Source organism: Oncorhynchus clarkii, chromosome 18 (genome assembly GCF_045791955.1).
Source record: "Oncorhynchus clarkii lewisi isolate Uvic-CL-2024 chromosome 18, UVic_Ocla_1.0, whole genome shotgun sequence".
In the NCBI taxonomy this organism is placed as follows: domain Eukaryota; kingdom Metazoa; phylum Chordata; class Actinopteri; order Salmoniformes; family Salmonidae; genus Oncorhynchus; species Oncorhynchus clarkii.
The window spans coordinates 8,110,683-8,135,570 of record NC_092164.1 but is presented as its reverse complement, the minus strand read 5'-3'; the positions used below and the strand labels follow the sequence as shown (position 1 = coordinate 8,135,570).

Here is a 24,888-nt window from a genome sequence, read left to right as displayed (position 1 = left end):
AAAGGTGAAATAAACAGTTGGGTGAAACCCCGGACCTAATTAAGACAGTCCAGGTACAGATGATGGGTTTCACAAGGTGTTGAGCTCACCTGGGCAGAGCCATTCTGTCTGACTGAGACAGGGAGGCTGGGCCGGAGAGAAGGGGGTAAGGGTTTGGGGTGGGTGGCAGGTCCAGGAACCCCTCTGGTCTTCAGGATGGAGGGCTGGGTCTGACTCCCACCCTCTACTTCCTGGTTCACTCTGCTCTGATTGGCTGTGGCCCAGGGCTGAGCCCTGACAGCGACCTCCGAGATAGTGACCATTTTCTGGGGGCGTGAGGGAGCAGTCTTGGTGGGGAGCAGGGAACCGTTTCCATTTTCATTCAGCAGAGAGTTCTCCAACTGTAGGTAGAAGACAGGGCAGAGTTCTACAGGGTCAGTCATAGTAGTATGATAGGTGTTGTTTTACAGGGTCAGTCATAGTAGTATGATAGGTGTTGTTTTACAGGGTCAGTCATAGTAGTATGAGAGGTGTTGTTTTACAGGGTCAGTCATAGTAGTTTGATAGGTGTTGTTTTACAGGGTCAGTCATAGTAGTATGATGAGTGCAGTGTAATGTGTTGTGTCCCTGGAGAAAATTAGGATGAACTGCTTTGCTCAAGGGCACATTGACAGGTTTTTCACCTTGTCTGCTCGGGTATTGAAACCAGTGACCTTTCGGTTACCGGCCCAACGCTCTAACCACTAGGCTACCTGTCGCCCTATATAGGGAACAGGGTGCTGGCCCAACGCTCTAACCACTAGGCTACCTGCCGCCCTATATAGGGAACAGGGTGCTGGCCCAACACTCTAACCACTAGGCTACCTGCCGCCCTATAGAAGGAACAGGTTGCTGGCCCAACGCTCTAACCACTAGGCTACCTGTCACTGGCACAACGGTCTAACCACTAGGCTACCTGCCGCCCTATATAGGGAACAGGTTGCTGGCCCAACGCTCTAACCACTAGGCTCCCTGCCGCCCTATATAGGGAACAGGTTGCTGGCCCAACGCTCTAACCACTAGGCTCCCTGCCGCCCTATATAGGGAACAGGGTGCTGGCCCAACGCTCTAACCACTAGGCTACCTGCCGCCCTATAGAAGGAACAGGTTGCTGGCCCAACGGTCTAACCACTAGGCTACCTGCTGGCCCTATATAGGGAACAGGTTTCTGGCCCAACGCTCTAACCACTAGGCTACCTGCCGCCCTATATAGGGAACAGGTTGCTGGCCCAACGCTCTAACCACTAGGCTACCTGTCACTGGCCCAACGCTCTAACCACTAGGCTTCCTGCCGCCCTATATAGGGAACAGGTTGCTGGCCCAACGCTCTAACCACTAGGCTACCTGTCACTGGCCCAACGCTCTAACCACTAGGCTACCTGCCGCCCTATATAGGGAATAGGGTGCCATTGGGCATCAGGCTGGGCAGTGAGTCAGCCAGCAGTCTCCTGTTATAATTCTGCATTATTCATAGGAGACGGAAGAGGATCAGGAAGCACACGGTAACAAGACCGCACACACACACCTCCCTCCACATACTACCAAGGAGAACTACAAGTACCAAGACCACACACACACCTCTCCCTCCACATACTACCAGGGAGAACTACAAGTACCAAGACCACCCACACACACCTCTCCCTCCACATACTACCAGGGAGAACTACAAGTACCAAGACCACCCATACACACACACACACACACCTCTCCCTCCACATACTACCAAGGAGAACTACAAGTACCAAGACCACCCACACACCTCTCCCTCCACATACTACCAGGGAGAACTACAAGTACCAAGACCACCCACACCTCTCCCTCCACATACTACCAAGGAGAACTACAAGTACCAAGACCACCCACACCTCTCCCTCCACATACTACCAAGGAGGACTACAAGTACCAAGACCACACACACTCTCCACATACACCCAAGGATAACTACAAGTACCAGTACCACCCACACCTCCACATACTAACAAGGAGGACTACAAGTACCAAGACCACCCACACACACACCTCCACATACTAACAAGGAGGACTACAAGTACCAAGACCACCCACACACACACACACCTCCACATACTAACAAGGAGGACTACAAGTACCAAGACCACCCACACACACCACATACTAACAAGGAGGACTACAAGTACCAAGACTACCCACACACACACACACATTTATTTAGATAGACAATGAACATGGGAGCATCCAATCACAAGAGATGTAGTGTACAACTGTTGCACAACCTGCAGAAGAACTGAATAATACTGAAACACTGTACAAATGAAGGGGGCATTAGTCACACAGAGAGAAACAGAGGGAGAGACGGGGGGGACAGAGAGAGACAGAGGGACAGAGACAGAGGCATTCCTCACATTGTAGAGCCTGGGTAGCGAGGACACTCTGGAGGACTTGGCTCCAAACGGCCGGGGGGTGAAGCCGGCAGAGAGGCAGGACAAAGAGCCCTCAGACCGGCGGTATCCCCTGGGGAGAGAGGCAGATCCTCTTCCTCTTCCTCCCGGAGCCCTGGAGCTGTACCTGTAGAGGGGAAGCTCCTGCTGCTGGGGAGCTGAGACATGACCCGGGGCTCCCACCGAGGTCAGGGACTCTACAGTAGAGAGGAGGGCTTGGTCTGGGATGTCCATGGAGGCAGAGGGGCTGTGGGAGCCGGTACCGCTGGTTAGGTTAGAGCCGGTACCGTTCACCGGGTCAGAGGTAGTTAGAGAAGAACTGGTACCAGTAGTAAGACTGGAGCTAGATCCAGGGAGGGTCGTCGGGATCCCATTTGAGAGCAAGGAGACGTTGTGGTCTCGTCCAGTGGAGATGAAGAGAGCTGGGCTAGAGATGGTCTGGGTCTGGGAGGAGATGGGAGAGGCAGAGTTGGGGAAAGTGGCTAATCCTCCAGCTCCGTCTGGCTCCACCGGTGTGTGACGCCTCCCCTCTAGGACGAGGGGCTCTGATTGGGGCACGGCTCCGGGTCCCTGGAGGGTCACGCTGGGGGCGGTGAAGGGTTCCGACACTCCGGGGCTGTAGGATGACTCCTCGGAGGAGCTGAGGGCCAGCGGATCTCTGGTGTGGGGTCGGAGCTCCAGGGAACCCTCACTTACCGAGGTGGGGGCTCTGGTGTGGGGTCGGAGCACCAGGGAACCCTCCTTGACCGAGGTGGGGGCTCTGGTGTGGGGTCGGAGCTCCAGGGAACCCTCCTTGAACGAGGTGGACGGAGAGACCTTGTGGCCATTGCTGCATAGGGACTCCTCATCCTCTTCCCTGTGAAACCAGATGAAGAGAGGAAAAATATGAATAGTGATGATCATGTCACAGCAGAATGGGCAGGCAGGCATCCACACACATACAGGTACTACTCTAAAGTTATTCAAGTCTGTCTTCCATGTCCGTCCCCTTTACCTGTCCTCTTGCAGACTATTGAATGTCCCGACAGTAACGACCCCTGCGTTGGCCATCAGGACGATGTTGTCTCTCTCCTGCATCTTCCTCCGCAGGTCACAGTTAGACCTGTGCCGCCGGAGCTTCCACTTGGTCAGGTCCTGACAGGAGGTAGGGGGGGGGGGGGGGTAACACTTAAAACAAGATGAATCACGACGGAGACAAGAACTGCTGTTGAATTAATTTGTAGTGGCAACAATTAACCCAGTGAAGACCTCCAGGGAGTGTGGTTTTTAAACACTTTAAAGAGGTCAGGTTGATTTGACAGAGTCATAGGTTGGGGCACAAAGAGATCACCGATTGTAGAATTTCAGTCAGATGAGAAATGGGTCAGGAGAGTAGTTAGACGGTCAGGATGGGACAGGTAATGGATGCCTGTGTGTGTGGACTCACATTGTGCCACTTGGCCTCACTCTCGTGGACCCGGGCTCTGACCATCTGCAGCTGGTCTTGGCTCACGGCGCCGGGGCTCAGCTCCATGCCACCCTCAGAAACCTGGCGCACCACTTGCGTGGGCGACGGGAACCGCCTGATGTCATTCAACGATTTGCTCCTGTTGTCGTGAAGAGAGCAAAAGAGACGAGAGAGAACACTGCAGATAGTATATTAGAATGAAATCCTGATCACTGTCCAACATTCCACCAAGCCAGCAGACTGAGCCAAACCAAGCCAGCAGACTGAGCCAAACCAAGCCAGCAGACTGAGCCAAACCAAGCCAAGCCAGCCAGCAGACTGAGCCAAACCAAGCCAAGCCAGCCAGCAGACTGAGCCAAACCAAGCCAAGCCAGCCAGCAGACTGAGCCAAACCAAGCCAAGCCAGCCAGCAGACTGAGCCAAACCAAGCCAAGCCAGCCAGCAGACTGAGCCAAACCAAGCCAAGCCAGCCAGCAGACTGAGCCAAACCAAGCCAAGCCAGCCAGCAGACTGAGCCAAACCAAGCCAAGCCAGCCAGCAGACTGAGCCAAACCAAGCCAAGCCAGCCAGCAGACTGAGCCAAACCAAGCCAAGCCAGCCAGCAGACTGAGCCAAACCAAGCCAAGCCAGCCAGCAGACTGAGCCAAACCAAGCCAAGCCAGCCAGCAGACTGAGCCAAACCAAGCCAAGCCAGCCAGCAGACTGAGCCAAACCAAGCCAAGCCAGCCAGCAGACTGAGCCAAACCAAGCCAAGCCAGCCAGCAGACTGAGCCAAACCAAGCCAAGCCAACCAGCAGACTGAGCCAAACCAAGCCAAGCCAGCCAGCAGACTGAGCCAAACCAAGCCAGCCAGCAGACTGAGCCAAACCAAACCATTGTACTTCAACTCAAGTAGTATCTTACTGGATTACTTTCACTTGAGTCATTTTCAATTAAGGTATCTTCAGTTTTACTCAAGTATGAAAATTAAGTACTTCATCCAGCAGGGGGCGCTAAGCCAAGCGGGGTGGGGGGGCATATAGCCAAGCGAGCCCAGCAAGGGAGGGGGGGACACTAAAGCCAAGCGAGTCCAGCAGGGGAGGGGGGGGGCGCTAAAGCCAAGCGAGCCCAGCTGGGGAGGGGGGGCACTAAAGCCAAGCGAGCCCAGCTGGGGAGGGGGGGGGGCACTAAAGCCCAGCGGGGTGGGGGGGGGGGGGGGGGCGCCATAGAGCCAAGCAAGCGCCGTTAACTCACCATATCCATCCTGGGTTTACCTCCAAGTTTCTACAGGAACCAGAGAAAGACCAGACCACTGGACACTCAGATACATGCCATTTAGCAGATCCATTTATTCAAATCACCTCACTATTTTTATTTAACCAGGTAGGCTAGTTGAGAACAAGTTCTCATTTGCAACTGCGTCAAGATAAAGCAAAGCAGTTCAACATATACAGAGTTACACGGAGAAAACATACAGAGTTACACGGAGAAAACATACAATAGAAAAATAAATAATTGATGCTTACATTATTTTTTCTTCATCTCCAGTACTGGTGATACCAACGGTAACTGAACCCACAGCCCTGGTATTGCGGTAACTGAACCCACAGCCCTGGTATTGCGGTAACTGAACCCACAGCCCTGGTATTGCGGTAACTGAACCCACAGCCCTGGTATTGCGGTAACTGAACCCACAGCCCTGGTATTGCGGTAACTGAACCCACAGCCCTGGTATTGCGGTAACTGAACCCACAGCCCTGGTATTGCAGTAACTGAACCCACAGCCCTGGTATTGCAGTAACTGAACCCACAGCCCTGGTATTGCAGTAACTGAACCCACAGCCCTGGTATTGCAGTAACTGAACCCACAGCCCTGGTATTGCAGTAACTGAACCCACAGCCCTGGTATTGCAGTAACTGAACCCACAGCCCTGGTATTGCAGTAACTGAACCCACAGCCCTGGTATTGCAGTAACTGAACCCACAGCCCTGGTATTGCAGTAACTGAACCCACAGCCCTGGTATTGCAGTAACTGAACCCACAGCCCTGGTATTGCAGTAACTGAACCCACAGCCCTGGTATTGCAGTAACTGAACCCACAGCCCTGGTATTGCAGTAACTGAACCCACAGCCCTGGTATTGCAGTAACTGAACCCACAGCCCTGGTATTGCAGTAACTGAACCCACAGCCCTGGTATTGCAGTAACTGAACCCACAGCCCTGGTATTAGTAACTGAACCCACAGCCCTGGTATTGCAGTACTGAACCCACAGCCCTGGTATTGCAGTAACTGAACCCACAGCCCAGTAACTGTAACTGAACCCACAGCCCTGGTATTGCAGTAACTGAACCCACAGCCCTGGTATTGCAGTAACTGAACCCACAGCCCTGGTATTGCAGTACTGAACCCACAGCCCTGGTATTGCAGTACTGAACCCACAGCCCTGGTATTGCAGTACTGAACCCACAGCCCTGGTATTGCAGTACTGAACCCACAGCCCTGGTATTGCAGTACTGAACCCACAGCCCTGGTATTGCAGTACTGAACCCACAGCCCTGGTATTGCCAAGTGCCATGGTCTACCAACTGAGCCACACACAACCACATGATATACCCGCTCTCTAGAACCCCACTGTAGAAGACCGTAGCAGTGAACACTAGTGTCACCACGATCCCAGGTTCAGTATCCCGATAGCAGTGAACACTAGTGTCACCACGATCCCAGGTTCAGTATCCCGATAGCAGATACCATGACAACATCTGCCAAAGTCACAGAAAGTCACTCGATCCAGAGTTGAGTTCAATATCATTCAAATTAAAATGTAATGTATGCATTAAATCAAGCAATTTGACTATAGTAACTAAATAAAATGCATGAAGTCATTTATTTTTAAAGTAAATCTCCATGGAAACATCTTGATTTACCCAGTTTCACCCAGGTCTAGTCACAATACAGGGGAATAGATATTCAACAGGAGTGTGTGCATGCATTGAGTTATTGAGCTTGTTTTGGCTGATTTCTTGAGACTACAGGTGGAAAAACATCCTGTTTCCATTTAGGACTTATTTTATTGTACTGATCAACATTTGCATTTAAGAAGCAATATATATTTTAATGAAAGTGAGACCTATGGACCTCATTCACACAGAGTCACAGCCTTCAGTAATGATGATCTTGACTGAGAGACATTGTGACTGTCAGCTTTGTAAATTCAGCAATATTTTGAATTATGGTTTGCATATGATAACAGACAAGGTGCGGTAGTGAATTGATGTTGGTTTCAGCTGTAAGCTAGCAAGGAAAGTTAGCCTACAAAGCTATCGATACCTTACTGCATTGGAAAGTGTTCTAGACATTGTTTTGCGAACATGAAACGGTTTCAACATCTCTACACGGCCGTGTTGAATTATTCAAGTGTGTTAACTTCTGTGCAGGACAAGTGGTGGTGCAGCCCAGACTCAGTGGTTCCTCAGGACAGACTAGTCAGTATGAGAGGGGAGATAACATGATACAGTCCAGACTCCCAGAGGTTCCTCAGGACAGACTCCCAGAGGTTCCTCAGGACAGACTCCCAGAGGTTCCTCAGGACAGACTCCCAGAGGTTCCTCAGGACAGACTCCCAGTGAGTTCAGTGGTTCCTCAGGACAGACTAGGGTCAGTATGAGAGAGGAGATAACATGAAGCAGCCCAGGCTCCCAGTGGTTCCTCAGGACAGACTCCCAGTGAGTTCAGTGGTTCCTCAGGACAGACTAGAGCTAAAAATGAGGGAAGTGGAACAGTGAAGGGACTCTCGCTATAAGGGGACATCGGCTGCACTGATAGACAGATCCTCGCAATCATTAGAAGTCAGACACATTTGATTCCGAAAGTAACAAATTCTAGTACAGAACCCGTTTTTCATTTTCTATAATTTATTTTTTTTTAAAACACACCATAGTTTCAATATACCGTGCAACATTAGTGAACGTCCTAACAACAAGGACGGAATCCTAACTATCCCAATTCACACCGGGCCGCGACCGACGCAGATCAGCAAGGACAACGTCCAAACCATTCATATTACACGCGGCCGTGACCGACGCTGAACATTCACCACACTAACGCCAAATACTTTTTAAAAAAAAAGACCATGTTGTTTTATTGACCCACTGTTACATTGTTAGTTTGGTACATCACAGTTCAAATCTAAAACCCCATTTGATTTTCTTGGAGACTTCTTTTGACCAGAAGCCATTATGAATAGGATGCAAGTCCAACGCTCTAACCACTAGGCTACCCTGCCGACCCGATGCCGTGTGTGTGTGTGTGTGTGGGAGACAGAGAGATCGTCATAACTCCAATGTCAACAATACACCTTTAGCATTAAAAACACTTCCCAATAAAGGCTTCATATAAAATGTTTACAGCCTCATCACTTTGGTAGCACATCTACAGGGCAATATTATTTGCATGATGATTATGGACAAGCACATAGCTTACATTTTTTTAAACAAATGACTCCAGTCCTGCCCTTCGCAGTAGATTTTAACGGAAGGCTCGGTCCCTGCCTATATGACAAAGGTGATAAGCTTGTCGCAGGTTGTTTAAAAAGCTATAACTGTCACAATGACGTGGTTTAAAAGTAGGCTTGGGTGGTATACTGGGGTTTTTGGATATAGCCACGGGAATTATTTCTCAAATACCGTTAAAACTACTTGAAATTAATACATTTGAATATTAGATAGTATAATAATTAGTATAATATTACTTTAAGTAAATACCTGCAGTCAACTTGTACAATATGTTAGGAGATAAAGATGGCGTTCGTTTTACCGGTCACAATTGTTCCATTATGAAGCTTACCGATAGTCCCCAGGTCATGTGATGTTGAGGCGGGAGCGTTGAGTCTCACTGTTGTGCAGAACGCACCACGTGATCTAATTACAGGATGGAATTCACAACTAAATCTTAGCCAGAGATGTAACTTATAACTAACTAACTATTAGTTATACGAGGTGTGGGTCTAAAAGCCCACGTTCTATGATAGTACTTAAACATTGCTCAGGGATTCGATCTTGCAACATTTCGGTTACAAGTCCAACGCTCTAACCACTAGGCAAAGGACTGACCTACTCATTCAAGGGTTTTTCTTTATTTTTACTATTTTCTACATTAAGAATAATATAGTGAAGACAACAAAACTATTAAATAACACATGGAATCATAGTGTCCAAAAAAAAGTGTTAATTTTAAACAAATCAATTTTATATTTAGATTCTTCAAAGTAGCCACCCTTTGCCTTGATGACAGCTTTGCACGCTCCTGGCATTCTCTCAACCAGATTCATGAGGAATGCTTTTCCAACAGTCTTGAAGGAGTTCCCACATATGCTGAGCAGTCGTTGGCTGCTTTTCCTTCACTCTGCTGTCCAACTCATCCCAAACCATCTCAATTGGGTTGAGGTCAGGGGATTGTGGAGGCCAAGTCATCTGATGCAGCACTCCATCACTCTCCTTCTTGGTCAAATAGTCCTTACACAGCCTGGAGGTGTGTTGGGTCATTGTCCTGTTGAAAAACAAATGATAGTGGGACTAAGCCCAAACCAGACGGGATGGAGTTTCGCTGTGGTAGCCATGCTGCTTACGTGTGCCTTGAATTCTAAATAAATCACGGACTGTCACCATCACGCCTCCTCCTCCATGCTTCACGGTGGGAACCACACACCATCACACCACCTCCTCCATGCTTCACGGTGGGAACCACACACACCATCACACCACCTCCTCCATGCTTCACGGTGGGAACCACACACCATCACACCACCTCCTCCATGCTTCACGGTGGGAACCACACCATCACACCACCTCCTCCATGCTTCACGGTGGGAACCACACACCATCACACCACCTCCTCCATGCTTCACGGTGGGAACCACACATGCGGAGATCACCCGTTCAAATGCTCTGTGTCTCAGAGACATGGCGGTTGGAACAACAATCAAATTTGGACTCAGATCAAGGGACAGATTTTCACCGGTCGTGTTCTTTTGGCCCAAGCAAGTCTCTTCTTATTGGTTTGGCCCCAAGCAAGTCTCTTCTTATTGGTTTGGCCCCAAGCAAGTCTCTTCTTATTGGTTTGGCCCCAAGCAAGTCTCTTCTTATTGGTTTGGCCCCAAGCAAGTCTCTTATTGGTTTCCTTTAGTTGAGGTTTCTTTACAGCAATTCAACCATGAAGGCCTGATTCACACAGTCTCCTCTGAACAGTTGATGTTGAGATGTGTCTGTTACTTGAACTCTGTGAAGCATTTATTTGAGCTGCAATCTGAGGTGTAGTTAACTCCTCTGCAGCAGAGGTTGCTCTGGGACTTCCTTTCCTGTGGCGGACCTCATGAGAGCCAGTTTCATCACAGAGCATGATGGTTTTTGCAACTGCACTTAAAGAAACGTTCAAAGTTCTTGAAATGTTCCGTATTGGCTGACCTTCGTATCTTAAAGTAATGGACTGTTGTTTCTCTTTGCTTATTTGAGCTGTTCGTCATAATATGGACTTGGTCTTTTATCCCTATTTGGCATCTTCTGTATACCACCCCTAACCTTGTCGTCACAACACAACTGATTGGCTCAAATGCATTAAGGAAAGAAATTACACTAATTAACTTAAGGCACAGCTGTTAATTGAAATGCATTCCAGGTGAATACCCCATAAAACTGGTTGAGAGAATGCCAAGAGTGTAAAGCTGTCAAGGCAAAGGGTGGCTACTTTGAAGAATCACAAATATATTTTTAATTTGTTTACCACTTTGCTTACTACATGAGTCCATGTGTTATTTCATTGTTTGTCGTAACTATTATTATTATTATACAATATAACAAATAGTAGAAATAAAATAAAAACCCTTGAATGAGTAGGTGTCCAAACTTTTGACCGGTACTGTACATCAACATATCTAATTACTTTATTCTTGCTGTGTAACTACTGTCAAAAATAAAACAAATTAAAATAAGAGACCGCTGTAGAAAGTACACAAGCGAAAGCTGTAAATACGAGGTTAATTTTTTATCATCCAAAAGGGTGATGGGCCTTTATTATTTTTAAGTTTTAAAATAAAGTTAAACGTCTAAAATGTATTAAATGCTCTGGTTAGGTCATTTAGTAGTTAGTTAGCTACCTAGCTAAGTGGTTAGCTAATTTAATAGCTAGTTAGCTACCTGCCTAGCTAAGTGGTTAGCTAATTTAGTAGTTAGTTAGCTACCTAGCTAAGTGGTTAGCTAATTTAATAGCTAGTTAGCTACCTACCTAGCTAAGTGGTTAGCTAATTTAGTAGTTAGTTAGCTACCTAGCTAAGTGGTTAGCTAATTTAGTAGCTAGTTAGCTACCTGGCTAAGTGGTTAGCTAATTTAGTAGCTAGTTAGCTACCTAGCTAAGTGGTTAGCTTCTTCCAAAATCAAGCTTTGCGTGATAACAGATAATCCCCTCCTGGATCAAGATCCTTGCAGTCTAATATTTGCTTTGTGCGTGCAGCAAATTGTGAAGCATTTTTTTTTTAAATTACTTGTAGAACTTCAATAGTTGGGATGTCTGTCCAGCAAATAGATTAAGTCTGAGACAATAAAAATGTTTGCAATGCGTCCGTTAGCATTCTCTATGGGATTTTACATGTAGTTGTTAGCATTGCTAACCTTTGGATTACAGAGGCTCAGTGGAGTTTGAAAATGGCAGCCCTTGTGTTCAGTGCCGGTATTACTGAATATCTCAGGATGGATCAAGGTCGGTATGAAGACATGACAATCTGGATACCACACAAGCCTAGTTTAAAATCTACTCCTTCGGAAATAGTTAATTTTCGGTTGCACAAAGCACTGAACTGGGATACAGGGGTGAAGGTAAAGTCGGGATGGGGGTGGCTGGAGGGAGGGGGTGCAGACAAGACAGGAACAACGAGCCAAGGAGTGATGTCACAGCCTGAATCATCCTGAGGAACCTGTTGTCTTTCGGCTACAAACAGAAGAGGGGAAGGAGAGAGAAGGAAAGGGATGAAACTGAGGAAGGAGGAGCAACTGAGGAAGAGAGGAGATTAAACAGGGCAAGATCAACAGAAAGGAAAACAGGAAGTTGCACCCCAAACAAAAAAAATGGAAATTCCTAAACGTTGAGAGAATGAACTGCCGTGGTGAAAAGCAGAGCAAAGCGTTGTGGTAAAAGTTTGGGGATTTTAATGTTTAGCATTGAGGTATTCTGGGATTACACAGCAAGGCTTGTAATGTTTAGCATTGAGGTATTCTGGGATTACACGGCGAGGCTTGTAATGTTTAGCATTGAGGTATTCTGGGATTACACGGCGAGGCTTTTAATGTTTAGCATTGAGGTATTCTGGGATTACACGGCGAGGCTTTTAATGATTAGCATTGAGGTATTCTGGGATTACACGGCGAGGCTTTTAATGTTTAGCATTGAGGTATTCTGGGATTACACGGCGAGGCTTTTAATGTTTAGCATTGAGGTATTCTGGTTCTCTCACACAAGAGTTGAACACCAAACGTCAACGTCAAGCATTATCCAAACCCAGTTTAAATCGAACCCGGCCATGGCACAAAACCCACATCTACCTGTACCAGGGTTAGGGATAGAGTCAGGATTATTCAAACCCAGTTCCTGTACCAGGGTTAGGGATAGAGTTAGGATTATTCAAACCCAGTTCCTGTACCAGGGTTAGGGGTAGAGTCAGGATTATTCAAACCCAGTTCCTGTACCAGGGTTAGGGATAGTCAGGATTATTCAAACCCAGTTCCTGTACCAGGGTTAGGGATAGAGTTAGGATTATTCAAACCTAGTCCCTGTACCAGGGTTAGGGATAGAGTTAGGATTATTCAAACCCAGTTCCTGTACCAGGGTTAGGGGTAGAGTCAGGATTATTCAAACCCAGTTCCTGTACCAGGGTTAGGGATAGTCAGGATTATTCAAACCCAGTTCCTGTACCAGGGTTAGGGATAGAGTTAGGATTATTCAAACCTAGTCCCTGTACCAGGGTTAGGGGTCGCGTTATAATAATAATAATCCTAATTCAAACCCAGTTCCTGTACCAGGGTTAGGGATAGAGTCAGGATTATTCAAACCCAGTTCCTGTACCAGGGTTAGGGATAGAGTCAGGATTATTCAAACCCAGTTCCTGTACCAGGGTTAGGGATAGAGTCAGGATTATTCAAACCCAGTTCCTGTACCAGGGTTAGGGATAGAGTCAGGATTATTCAAACCCAGTTCCTGTACCAGGGTTAGGGATAGAGTTAGGATTATTCAAACCCAGTTCCTGTACCAGGGTTAGGGATAGAGTCAGGATTATTCAAACCCAGTTCCTGTACCAGGGTTAGGGATAGAGTCAGGATTATTCAAACCCAGTTCCTGTACCAGGGTTAGGGATAGAGTTAGGATTATTCAAACCTAGTCCCTGTACCAGGGTTAGGGATAGAGTTAGGATTATTCAAACCTAGTCCCTGTACCAGGGTTAGGGGTAGAGTTAGGATTATTATTATAATTCAAACCCAGTTCCTGTACCAGGGTTAGGGATAGAGTCAGGATTATTCAAACCCAGTTCCTGTACCAGGGTTAGGGATAGAGTCAGGATTATTCAAACCCAGTTCCTGTACCAGGGTTAGGGATAGAGTCAGGATTATTCAAACCCAGTTCCTGTACCAGGGTTAGGGATAGAGTTAGGATTATTCAAACCCAGTTCCTGTACCAGGGTTAGGGGTAGAGTTAGGATTATTCAAACCCAGTTCCTGTACCAGGGTTAGGGATAGAGTTAGGATTATTCAAACCTAGTCCCTGTACCAGGGTTAGGGATAGAGTTAGGATTATTCAAACCTAGTTCCTGTACCAGGGTTAGGGGATAGAGTCAGGATTATTCAAACCCAGTTCCTGTACCAGGGTTAGGGGATAGAGTCAGGATTATTCAAACCAGTCATGACCCACAGTAACGGGACAGATCCAGACCTCAATCTGTACATCTTGTGGTACCAGGGTCTCCTCTGAGAGCCCAGCCTGATGGTCCTGACGTGCACCTCCTCCTCGGGAGTCCAATAGCGGGGCAGGAAGCGGTTGTAGCCAGGGTTGGAGGTCGTCTGGTGGAGGGCCAGTTCCAACCGCCGAGCGTACAGATCATCTTTGACAGGGTCAGGATCCTCTCGCCCCTCCTCAGAGTCTTCCTCACACAGCTCCATCAGGAGGAGTTCCTCGTCGACGGAGCGCTCCACCTCGGAGAAGAGGGTGGGGGTGATGGAAGACGGGGGGTCGTGGAACGGGTTGGGAGGGAACGGAGACGCTGCAGTACTGCTGCTGTTGAACCAGAGGACAGGCCGGGACGGCCGTCCGTGTTAACAGTGGACATTCCCAATACAAAAACACAGTGAGTCCCTTACAGCGAGGTGTCGAGTAAAGAGTTAGGAGCACTGGTCACACAACGCTGTGGAACTGCTGCTAACCAGAGCCATCTGTGTTATAGTAGTCGTCAACACTCTTGAGGTGGACAATACGCCAACTAAACACAGTCACAAGCACCCGGGGCTTCGGGTAGAGTTAGGAGCAGCCACACCTTTCACAGCTCAACACTACATACCCATGTTGAGCCACACGACCAGGGTTAGTGGAAAACAACAGCTAGCTCTGTTCCAGGAATGTCATGGAAACAGGCAAACTACTTCATCGTATTTCATCAAACTTGTTTGTTGGAGTCTAAAAGTTACAAAGACAGTCCCAGAGTAAACAAACCTGTGGCAGTTGAAGAAAATGAAATGTCAGTAATCCAGACAAACGTCAAGCCTCACGCTAGTAGTTTTATTAGCCGTTAGCTTGATGACAGGACCGGCCTCACGCTAGTTGTTTCAGTAGCTGTTAGCGCGATGACAGGACCAGCCTCATGCTAGTTGTTAAAGTAGCCGTTAGCTCGATGATGTAACGGATGTGAAACGGCTAGCTTAGTTAGCGTGGGCGCTAAATAGCGTTTCAATCAGTGACGTCACTTGCTCTGAGACCTTGAAGTAGTAGTTCCCCTTGCTCTGCAAGGGCCGCGGCTTTTGTGGAGCGATGGGTAACGATGCTTCGAGGGTGACTACTGATGATGTGTGCAGAGGGTCCCTGGTTCGCGCCCGGGTATGGGCGAGGGGGCGGTCTAAAGTTACTGTCACAATGACAGGACCGGCCTCATGCTAGTTGTTTCAGTAGCTGTTAGCTTGATGACAGGACCGGCCTCATGCTAGTTGTTAGCTTGATGACAGGACCAGCCTCATGCTAGTTGTTTCAGTAGCCTTTAGCTTGATGACAGGACCGGCCTCATGCTAGTTGTTTCAGTAGCTGTTAGCTTGATGACAGGACCGGCCTCATGCTAGTTGTTAGCTTGATGACAGGACCAGCCTCATGCTAGTTGTTTCAGTAGCCGTTAGCTTGATGACAGGACCGGCCTCATGCAAGTTGTTTCAGTAGCTGTTAGCTTGATGACAGGACCAGCCACACACTAGTTGTTTCAGAAGCCGTTAGCGTGATGACAATCACAACCCTGATATAAAGCCATTAAACACGAACGCCTCTCTCTCTCTCTCTCTCTCTGTCTGACCTGGGAGAGAACACTGCGGTGTGTCTGGGAGGGGAGTCAATCCTAAACAGGCAAGGGCTTCCTGTCCACAGCCTCAACGTGCCCTGCGGGCTCATGGGTACCGCAAAATTTATGGGCGTGGATGGTGAAGGGGAGCGGAACCGTCGACTGGCCAGGTCGTCCGCGACGACGTCAGGCTGGGGCCGGTCGGCGTCCGAGTCGCTGTCGCTATAGTAAGCAAATCAGCAATCAGAGTTAGGTCAACAACATGAGGTTCGGTTCGTAATGTGACAATGTTTATTTTTTTTATTTTTTTTAAACAGTCGATTCCAACTTCTTGGAATGTAGAAAACACAACGATGTGTATTACATCAGCACCTACACAACGACGTGCATTACATCAGCACCTACACAACGACGTGCATTACATCAGCACCTACACAACGATGTGTATTACATCAGCACCTACACAACGATGTGTATTACATCAGCACCTACACAACGATGTGTATTACATCAGCACACGTTGACACCTACACAACGGAACTGAATAGAAACCTCCACACCATGCAAATTCAACTAGCAGAAAACTAAACGTGGTACTCAGGTAAAGCAACTAACTAAACGAAGATTAACAATTATTGTTTAAAACAGTCATTCGGTAGGTATGACATCACAGTACCTGGTGAGGGGGCTCGGGAGGCAGCCCTTAATTCGGTTTTCCTCACGTTTCTTCCTCTGGAAGGGTGCAGGTACGTTGCCCCAGTTCCTCAGTCCCGATTCTCTGCCCTCCGCCGCCTTCATCCTAAAAGAGTTCTCTGCCTCCACGTCACTGCTGGAGTCTGGGGAGAGGAGAGGGGGGAGAGGGGGGAGGGGGGGGGGGGGGAAGAGCAGCTCACAGACCAGTAGGAGTCCAACAGAGAGAAGGCAACGAACCTAGACAGCCGCCAGAGAGAAGGCAACGAACCCAGACAGTCAGAGAGAAGGCAACGAACCTAGACCGCCGCCAGAGAGAAGGTAACGAACCTAGACTGCCGCCAGAGAGAAGGTAACGAACCTAGACTGCCGCCAGAGAGAAGGCAACGAACCTAGACAGCCGCCAGAGACAAGGCAACGAACCTAGACAGCCGTCAGAGAGAAGGTAACGAACCTAGACAGCCGTCAGAGAGAAGGTAACGAACCTAGACAGCCAACAGAGAGAAGGTAACGAACCTAGACAGCCAACAGAGAGAAGGTAACGAACCTAGACAGCCGTCAGAGAGAAGGTAACGAACCTAGACAGCCGTCAGAGAGAAGGTAATGAACCTAGACAGTCAGAGAGAAGGTAACGAACCTAGACAGCAGTCAGAGAGAAGGTAACGAACCTAGACAGCAGTCAGAGAGAAGGTAATGAACCTAGACAGTCAGAGAGAAGGTAACGAACCTAGACAGCCAACAGAGAGAAGGTAATGAACCTAGACAGTCAGAGAGAAGGTAACGAACCTAGACAGCCAACAGAGAGAAGGTAACAAACCTAGACAGCCAACAGAGAGAAGGTAACGAACCTAGACAGCCAACAGAGAGAAGGTAACGAACCTAGACAGCCAACAGAGAGAAGGTAACGAACCTAGACAGTCAGAGAGAAGGTAACGAACCTAGACAGCCAACAGAGAGAAGGTAACGAACCTAGACAGCAGTCAGAGAGAAGGTAATGAACCTAGACAGCAGTCAGAGAGAAGGTAACGAACCTAGACAGTCAGAGAGAAGGTAACGAACCTAGACAGTCAGAGAGAAGGTAACGAACCTAGACAGCCAACAGAGAGAAGGTAACGAACCTAGACAGCCAACAGAGAGAAGGTAACGAACCTAGACAGCAGTCAGAGAGAAGGTAACGAACCTAGACAGCCAACATGGTGGAGCGGCATTAGGGAGCATCCCTAATAGAGTCCCAAATGGAGCCCTATTCCCTACGTAGTGCACTACTAATAGGGCTCTGGTTTATAGTAGTGCACTGCGTAGGGAATAGGGTTTTACAGTGCCCTAGTCTACAGTAGTGCACTGCGTAGGGAATAGGGCTTGCGTCTATAGTAGTGCACTACGTAGGGAATAGGGTTTTATAGTGCCCTGGTCTATAGTAGTGCACTACGTAGGGAATAGGGCCCTAGTCTATAGTAGTGCACTCCGTAGGGAATAGGGCCCTAGTCTATAGTAGTGCACTACGTAGAGAATAGGGTGCCTCTAGCGTCCTGCGCCCCACCTCTGGCCCGCTCCAGGCATGAGACATGTCCATTATCAGACCCGTGTGGAACCAGATGGAATGTCTCACTGAGAGGAGAGAGCTGGCAGGACGGGGGGCAGGGAAAGGCCGTGGCCGTAAGCACGTCCTTCTCTGGGAAGAGCGACATTCCTGATAGTGACTACTAATACGGTGACCATTAACTTTGGATTCTGTTGGTAGCGTATTTTCGTATCGACCGGGAACTCCCCACATCCTGCGCTGACCGTATTCTGACTAAAAACCAGCCAACGCTGTTGACTATAACATTTTCCAGTCGTTACCCTCGCTGCCGGCCCTCAGGATGGAGTCAGAGATACAGCTGAGGGTACGTGACTCCGCCGAGTCAAAGCTCAGGGCCGAGTTAAAGCTCTCTACGGAGTCCTCTCTGCTGTAGCCGGGTGTCTGGGACCGGGTTAGAGGCAGCTCATCATCCCTCTCTGGGTAGATCACGTCACTGTAGTCCCTGTCTGTTACACTGCCTCTGGGGGTTTCTTCTAGAGCCTGGGACACACAGGGGACACACAGGGGACACACATTTTTATTTAGCTTTGAGTTTGCACGTTTATAAATATCCATTGGTTCAGTTGTACAGGGCAAAGTACATGTATTAGCCCCAGGTGTGGGGTACAGACAGAGATAATCCCAGGGGGTTCAGGTCTGGGGTACAGACAGAGGAGCAGTACCACACCATAGAGCTAAGCTTAGTGGTCCCTAGAAGGCCTTGAGGTTGAGCTGAGGGTTAAGGTGAGGGAGCGTGTTACCTTGGACAGAGCGATGCCCAGTAGTCCCTCGAACGCTTTGAGGTTGAGCTGAGGGCCAGAGTAGAAGGGATCCGCCTGGGCCTTCCGACCCAGCCAGTAGATGGTGATTAGAACCTGGAGGAGAGATCACTGCTTTGGGCGGGAACTTTATCTTTCATTATGTAGAGGACAGGCTGCTCCCCGTCACGACGTAGACTAGAGGTCAGTCGCAGCAGGGCCGCTCCCCGTCACCACGTAGACTAGAGAACAGTCGCAGCAGGGCCGCTCCCCGTCACCACGTAGACTAGAGAACAGTCGCAGCAGGGCCGCTCCCCGTCACCACGTAGACTAGAGAACAGTCGCAGCAGGGCCGCTCCCCGTCACGACGTAGACTAGAGAACAGTCGCAGCAGGGCCGCTCCCCGTCACGACGTAGACTAGAGAACAGTCGCAGCAGGGCCGCTCCCCGTCACGACGTAGACTAGAGAACAGTCGCAGCAGGGCCGCTCCCCGTCACGACGTAGACTAGAGAACAGTCGCAGCAGGGCCGCTCCCCGTCACGACGTAGACTAGAGAACAGTCGCAGCAGGGCCGCTCCCCGTCACGACGTAGACTAGAGAACAGTCGCAGCAGGGCCGCTCCCCGTCACGACGTAGACTAGAGAACAGTCGCAGCAGGGCCGCTCCCCGTCACGACGTAGACTAGAGAACAGTCGCAGCAGGGCCGCTCCCCGTCACGACGTAGACTAGAGAACAGTCGCAGCAGGGCCGCTCCCCGTCACGACGTAGACTAGAGAACAGTCGCAGCAAGGCCGCTCCCCGTCACGACGTAGACTAGAGGACAGGCTGCTCCCCGTCACGACGTAGACTAGAGAACAGTCGCAGCAGGGCCGCTCCCCGTCACGACGTAGACTAGAGAACAGTCGCAGCAGGGCCGCTCCCCGTCACGACGTAGACTAGAGAACAGTCGCAGCAGGGCCGCTCCCCGTCACGACGTAGACTAGAGAACAGTCGCAGCAGGGCCGCTCCCCGTCACGACGTAGACTAGAGAACAGTCGCAGCAGGGCCGCTCCCCGTCACGACGTAGACTAGAGAACAGTCGCAGCAAGGCCGCTCCCCGTCACGACGTAGACTAGAGGACAGGCTGCTCCCCGTCACGACGTAGACTAGAGAACAGTCGCAGCAGGGCCGCTCCCCGTCACGACGTAGACTAGAGAACAGTCGCAGCAGGGCCGCTCCCCGTCACGACGTAGACTAGAGAACAGTCGCAGCAGGGCCGCTCCCCGTCACGACGTAGACTAGAGAACAGTCGCAGCAGGGCCGCTCCCCGTCACGACGTAGACTAGAGAACAGTCGCAGCAGGGCCGCTCCCCGTCACGACGTAGACTAGAGAACAGTCGCAGCAGGGCCGCTCCCCGTCACGACGTAGACTAGAGAACAGTCGCAGCAGGGCCGCTCCCCGTCACGACGTAGACTAGAGAACAGTCGCAGCAGGGCCGCTCCCCGTCACGACGTAGACTAGAGAACAGTCGCAGCAGGGCCGCTCCCCGTCACGACGTAGACTAGAGAACAGTCGCAGCAGGGCCGCTCCCCGTCACGACGTAGACTAGAGAACAGTCGCAGCAGGGCCGCTCCCCGTCACGACGTAGACTAGAGAACAGTCGCAGCAGGGCCGCTCCCCGTCACGACGTAGACTAGAGAACAGTCGCAGCAGGGCCGCTCCCCGTCACGACGTAGACTAGAGAACAGTCGCAGCAGGGCCGCTCCCCGTCACGACGTAGACTAGAGAACAGTCGCAGCAAGGCCGCTCCCCGTCACGACGTAGACTAGAGGACAGGCTGCTCCCCGTCACGACGTAGACTAGAGGCCAGGCTGCTCCCCGTCACGACGTAGACTAGAGAACAATTTTAGCAGGGCCGTTCCCCGTCACGACGGACTAGAGGCCAGTCGTAAGCAGGGCTGTTACACAGTAAGAGATTCTCGATGGGAATTATGACAGTTCCAAGTTATAGCTCAACACCTTTCACACAAACAATTCAAGTACATATCCACTTACGTTTTTCAGCCTCCTTTTGCTCTCTACACACCTGAGAAGAAAATGAGATCTCTTAGTCCGAGCAGAGACGACACACCGGCTAACCTTTACCCACGGCTAACCTTTACCCACGGCTAACCTTTACCCACGGCTAACCTTTACCCACGGCTAACCTTTACCCACGGCTAACCTTTACCCACGGCTAACCTTTACCCACGGCTAACCTTTACCCACGGCTTCTCTCTAACAAAAGGTGATCTATTATGGACAGTCTATAAAATATTATTCTGTTTAAATAGTCACTCTGATAGGACTCATGTGAAACACCATACTGTTGACTACTCATCTAGCCACATGATTTAGCTGCCAAGTCAAACCAGACAACCCACTATCAACACCATGCAATCAGTGATAACACAGAACTGGCTGTATAACCCGATATACACAACCACAGGCCAGTGTACGTCATTAGTGAGTCCAGTCCGCGTACACTAACGTTCCAACTAGTGAGACGCTGGCCAAGAAATACATTAAACACAGTCTAACTAAACAGGCACCGTCTAACTAAACAGGCACCGTCTAACTAAACAGGCACCATCTAACTAAACAGCCCCTCCAACAGGCACCGTCTAACTAAACAGGCACCGTCTAACTAAACAGGCACCGTCTAATGAACAGCCCCTCCAGCAAAACAGGCACCATCTAATGAACAGCCCCTCCAACAGGCACCTTCTAACATCACTATAAGTCCAGCAGCTGGGGATGAAAACCATATTAATCCTTCACTTCCATTTGATTTGTTCTACAAATAATAAAATATATATATTGACCAAATAAAAGGAGTTTTACCTGAGTGTAGCGCGTGTGGACAGGTCTTGCAGGTCTCCAGGATGAAACAGCTGAGCCTCGTGTAGACCGAGTGTACCACACGCTCTCAGAAACACATTCACATTGTCCTGGAGGAGAGAGTAGGTAGAGGGGCAGAGAGGGGAGGGAGGGCAGGGGCAGAGAGGGGAGGGGCAGAGAGGGGAGAGGCAGAGAGGGCAGGGGCAGAGAGGGCAGGGGCAGAGAGGGCAGGGGCAGAGAGGGCAGGGGCAGAGAGGGGAGAGGGGTGGGGCAGTACTGGGAGTTACCATACAGAACAATCAGAAGGCGTGGCCTAAGGATGATCATGTGACTGGTGGGATGAGTCTCTTAATAGCTTTCCAGGATCCGTTCCAAACAAGTGGAACCTTGACAGTTTGACCAGCCTCTGAATTAAATGTGTTGAGCTGCCCCACTCACCACTCAGCCCGACTGCCCCACTCAGCCCGACTGCCCCACTCAGCCCGACTGCCCCACTCAGCCCGACTGCCCCACTCAGCCCGACTGCCCCACTCAGCCCGACTGCCCCACTCAGCCCGACTGCCCCACTCAGCCCGACTGCCCCACTCAGCCCGACTGCCCCACTCAGCCCGACTGCCCCACTCAGCCCGACTGCCCCACTCAGCCCGACTGCCCCACTCAGCCCGACTGCCCCACTCAGCCCGACTGCCCCACTCAGCCTGACTGCCCCACTCAGGTTTGTCATGTTCATCACATCACTAGATCCTTAGACAGTTTCAGATCTGTCACACTAGGCAGGAACCTCCGAGCGACACGCAGGAAACCACAGAGGACGACTTCCTGAAAGACCCAAGTCGTCAAACTACTGTCACCCTGGCAGACAAGAGATCCCTCTGCCTTCTCATATGAAATGTAGAACGGCTACACGCAGTGAACTCACCAGTCCAGCCATTGGAGTAGACAGCGTGTTCATTCTCTTAATAAGGCCTGGTTTCAACTGGTTGATTAGACTGAGAAAGGGAGGGACAGAGGGAAGAACAGACGAGTTAGACAGCGTGACCATCGACCACACCAGGACCTGGTACTTAACCTCTTTGATCTCTAGGGGCGCTATTTCATTTTTGGATAAAAAACGTTCGTTTTAAGCGCGATATTTTGTCACGAAAAGATGCTCGACTATGCATATTCTTGACAGTTTTTGAAAGAAAACACTCTGAAGTTTCAGAATCTGCAAAGATATTGTCTGTAAGTGCCCCAGAACTCATTCTACAGGCGAAACCAAGATGATGCATCAACCAGGAAATGAGCAGAATTTCTGAAGCTCTGTTTTCCATTGTCTCCTTATATGGCTGTGATTGCGCAAGGAATGAGCCTACACTTTCTGTCGTTCCCCCAAGGTCTTAGCAGCATTGTGACGTATTTGTAGGCATATCATTGGAAGATTGACCATAAGAGACTACATTTTCCAAGTGTCCGCCTGGTGTCCCTGCGTCGAAATTGGAGCGTAAAGCCAGGTGCAATTATTTTTCCATTTGAGAGCAAGGAGAAACCAGGCTTCCACGAAGGATATATCATTGAAGAGATATGTGGAAAAACACCTTGAGGATTGATTCTAAACCACGTTTGCCATGTTTCAGTCAATATTATGGAGTTAATTTGGAAAAAAGCTCGCGTTTTGAGGGCTGAATTTTCGTTTTTTTTTGTTTGTTTTTTTTGTTTTTTTTGGTAGCCAAATGTGATGTACAAAACGGAGCTATTTCTAATACACAAATAATCTTTTTGGAAAAACGGAGCATCTGCTATCTAACTGAGAGTCTCCTCATTGAAAACATCAGAAGTTCTTCAAAGGTAAGTCATTTTATTTGAAGGCTTTACTTGTTTTTGTGATAGTTGCCTGCTAAATGCTAACGCTAATGCTAACGCTAATGCTAACGCTAAATTCTACGCTAGCTAGCTACTGTTACACAAATGATTGTTTTCCTATGGTTGAAAAGCATATTTTGAAAATCTGAGATGACAGTGTTGTTAACAAAAGGCTAAGCTTGAGAGCTAGCATATTTATTTCATTTCATTTGCGATTTTCATGAATAGTTAACGTTGCGTTATGGTAATGAGCTTAGGTCTATAAATAGAATCCCGGATCCGGGTTTGGTCGTCGCAACAGGTTAAACCACTAAGGTGTTTATAGAACCACAGCCTATGGGATTCATTCATCACTACTGGCAGAGCAGGACTCCATTATCCAGCTATATACACTACAGTTCCCATAATACACCCTGGCAGAGCAGGACTACATTCTCCATATATACACACTACAGTTCCCACAATTCACACTGGCAGAACAGGACTCCATTCTCCAGATATATATACACTACAGTTCCCATAATACTCACTGGCAGAGCAGGACTCCATTCTCCAGATATAGACACTACAGTTCCCATAATACTCACTGGCAGAGCAGGACTCCATTCTCCAGAGCAGAGCGGAAGTTGTTGCTTCCAAATGATTTATTTGTCACTTCCTATATACAGGAAGAGGAAACACAACACCATCTTAGATAAACAAGCAAACATGCAAGTGTCAATTTTTTTCACTAAATATCCTCTTGGATCACAGATTATGATCTATACTTACCTAGTGCATGATTGTTTTTTTAAATCAGATTTTACCACCATTTTTTACTAAATTCTCATTGCTGTTACAGTCCAAAAAGTAACAAACAAATCAATGTTTCATATTTTTTGGCTCCTTATGAAAAGGTCTGAGACAACAGGAAATTGAGAAAGCACAGCGGGGGTAAAGGGGGGGGGTGATGAGCAAGCCCAGCGGGGGTACAGAGGGGGATGATGAGCAAGCCCAGCGGGGGTAAAGAGGGGGGGGTGATGAGCAAGCCCAGCGGGGGTAAAGGGGGGGGGGGGGTGATGAGCAAGCCCAGCGGGGGTAAAGGGGGGGGGGGTACAGAGAAAGCCAAGAGCGGGGGTACAGAGAAAGCCAAGAGCGGGGGTACAGAGAAAGCCAAGAGCGGGGGTACAGAGAAAGCCAAGAGCGGGGGTACAGAGAAAGCCAAGAGCGGGGGTACAGAGAAAGCCAAGAGCGGGGGTACAGAGAAAGCCAAGAGCGGGGGTACAGAGAAAGCCAAGCGGGGGTACAGAGAAAGCCCAGCGGGGTAAAGGGGGGTAAAGAGAAAGCCAAACGGGGTAAAGGGGGTGTTGGAAAACAAGAAGCCCAGTCTGAGAACTCATCTGTTCCCCAGAAAACCTTCATTGTAAATTAGAATGTGTTCTTAACTTAACTGACTTGGCTCGTTAAATTAAGGTAAAAAAACAAAACAGTTACATCTACTACTCCTCTAGATGATGCATCATGGGTAATAAAAGTGTTTATTTAAAAACTGATGGGAGTTTTTACAGGAACTTGAAGTGTTATGGTAATGAGATGTCCACAGACACGTGTTTGTACGTAATATATAGTTTCATGTAGACTTCAACTACACTGAACAAGAACATTAAAAACACAACATGTAACGTGTTGGTCCCACGTCTCACGAGCTGAAATTTAAAAAAAACATCTCTCAAATTGTGTCCATCCCTGTTAGTGAGTATTTTAAAAC

At 49.0% G+C, this 24,888-nt stretch overlaps 1 protein-coding gene across 1 annotated transcript in view; it reads right to left on the bottom strand.

Annotated features, from left to right (window-relative positions):
* The window catches only part of LOC139373950 (LIM and calponin homology domains-containing protein 1-like), a 29,261-nt gene that overhangs the window by 2,422 nt on the left and 1,951 nt on the right, over positions 1 to 24,888 (bottom strand). Inside the window, exons 3-15 of the mRNA XM_071115032.1 lie at positions 23,729 to 23,799; positions 22,219 to 22,288; positions 21,303 to 21,409; positions 20,475 to 20,505; positions 18,442 to 18,555; positions 17,962 to 18,181; positions 16,106 to 16,265; positions 5,116 to 5,145; positions 3,862 to 4,021; positions 3,430 to 3,569; positions 3,173 to 3,291; positions 2,400 to 3,091; positions 90 to 380 (exon numbers count right to left, since the gene is read on the bottom strand). Of these exons, the coding sequence (XP_070971133.1) occupies positions 90 to 380; positions 2,400 to 3,091; positions 3,173 to 3,291; positions 3,430 to 3,569; positions 3,862 to 4,021; positions 5,116 to 5,145; positions 16,106 to 16,265; positions 17,962 to 18,181; positions 18,442 to 18,555; positions 20,475 to 20,505; positions 21,303 to 21,409; positions 22,219 to 22,288; positions 23,729 to 23,799 (2,205 nt within the window). The remainder of the gene's footprint in view (positions 1 to 89; positions 381 to 2,399; positions 3,092 to 3,172; positions 3,292 to 3,429; positions 3,570 to 3,861; positions 4,022 to 5,115; positions 5,146 to 16,105; positions 16,266 to 17,961; positions 18,182 to 18,441; positions 18,556 to 20,474; positions 20,506 to 21,302; positions 21,410 to 22,218; positions 22,289 to 23,728; positions 23,800 to 24,888) is intronic.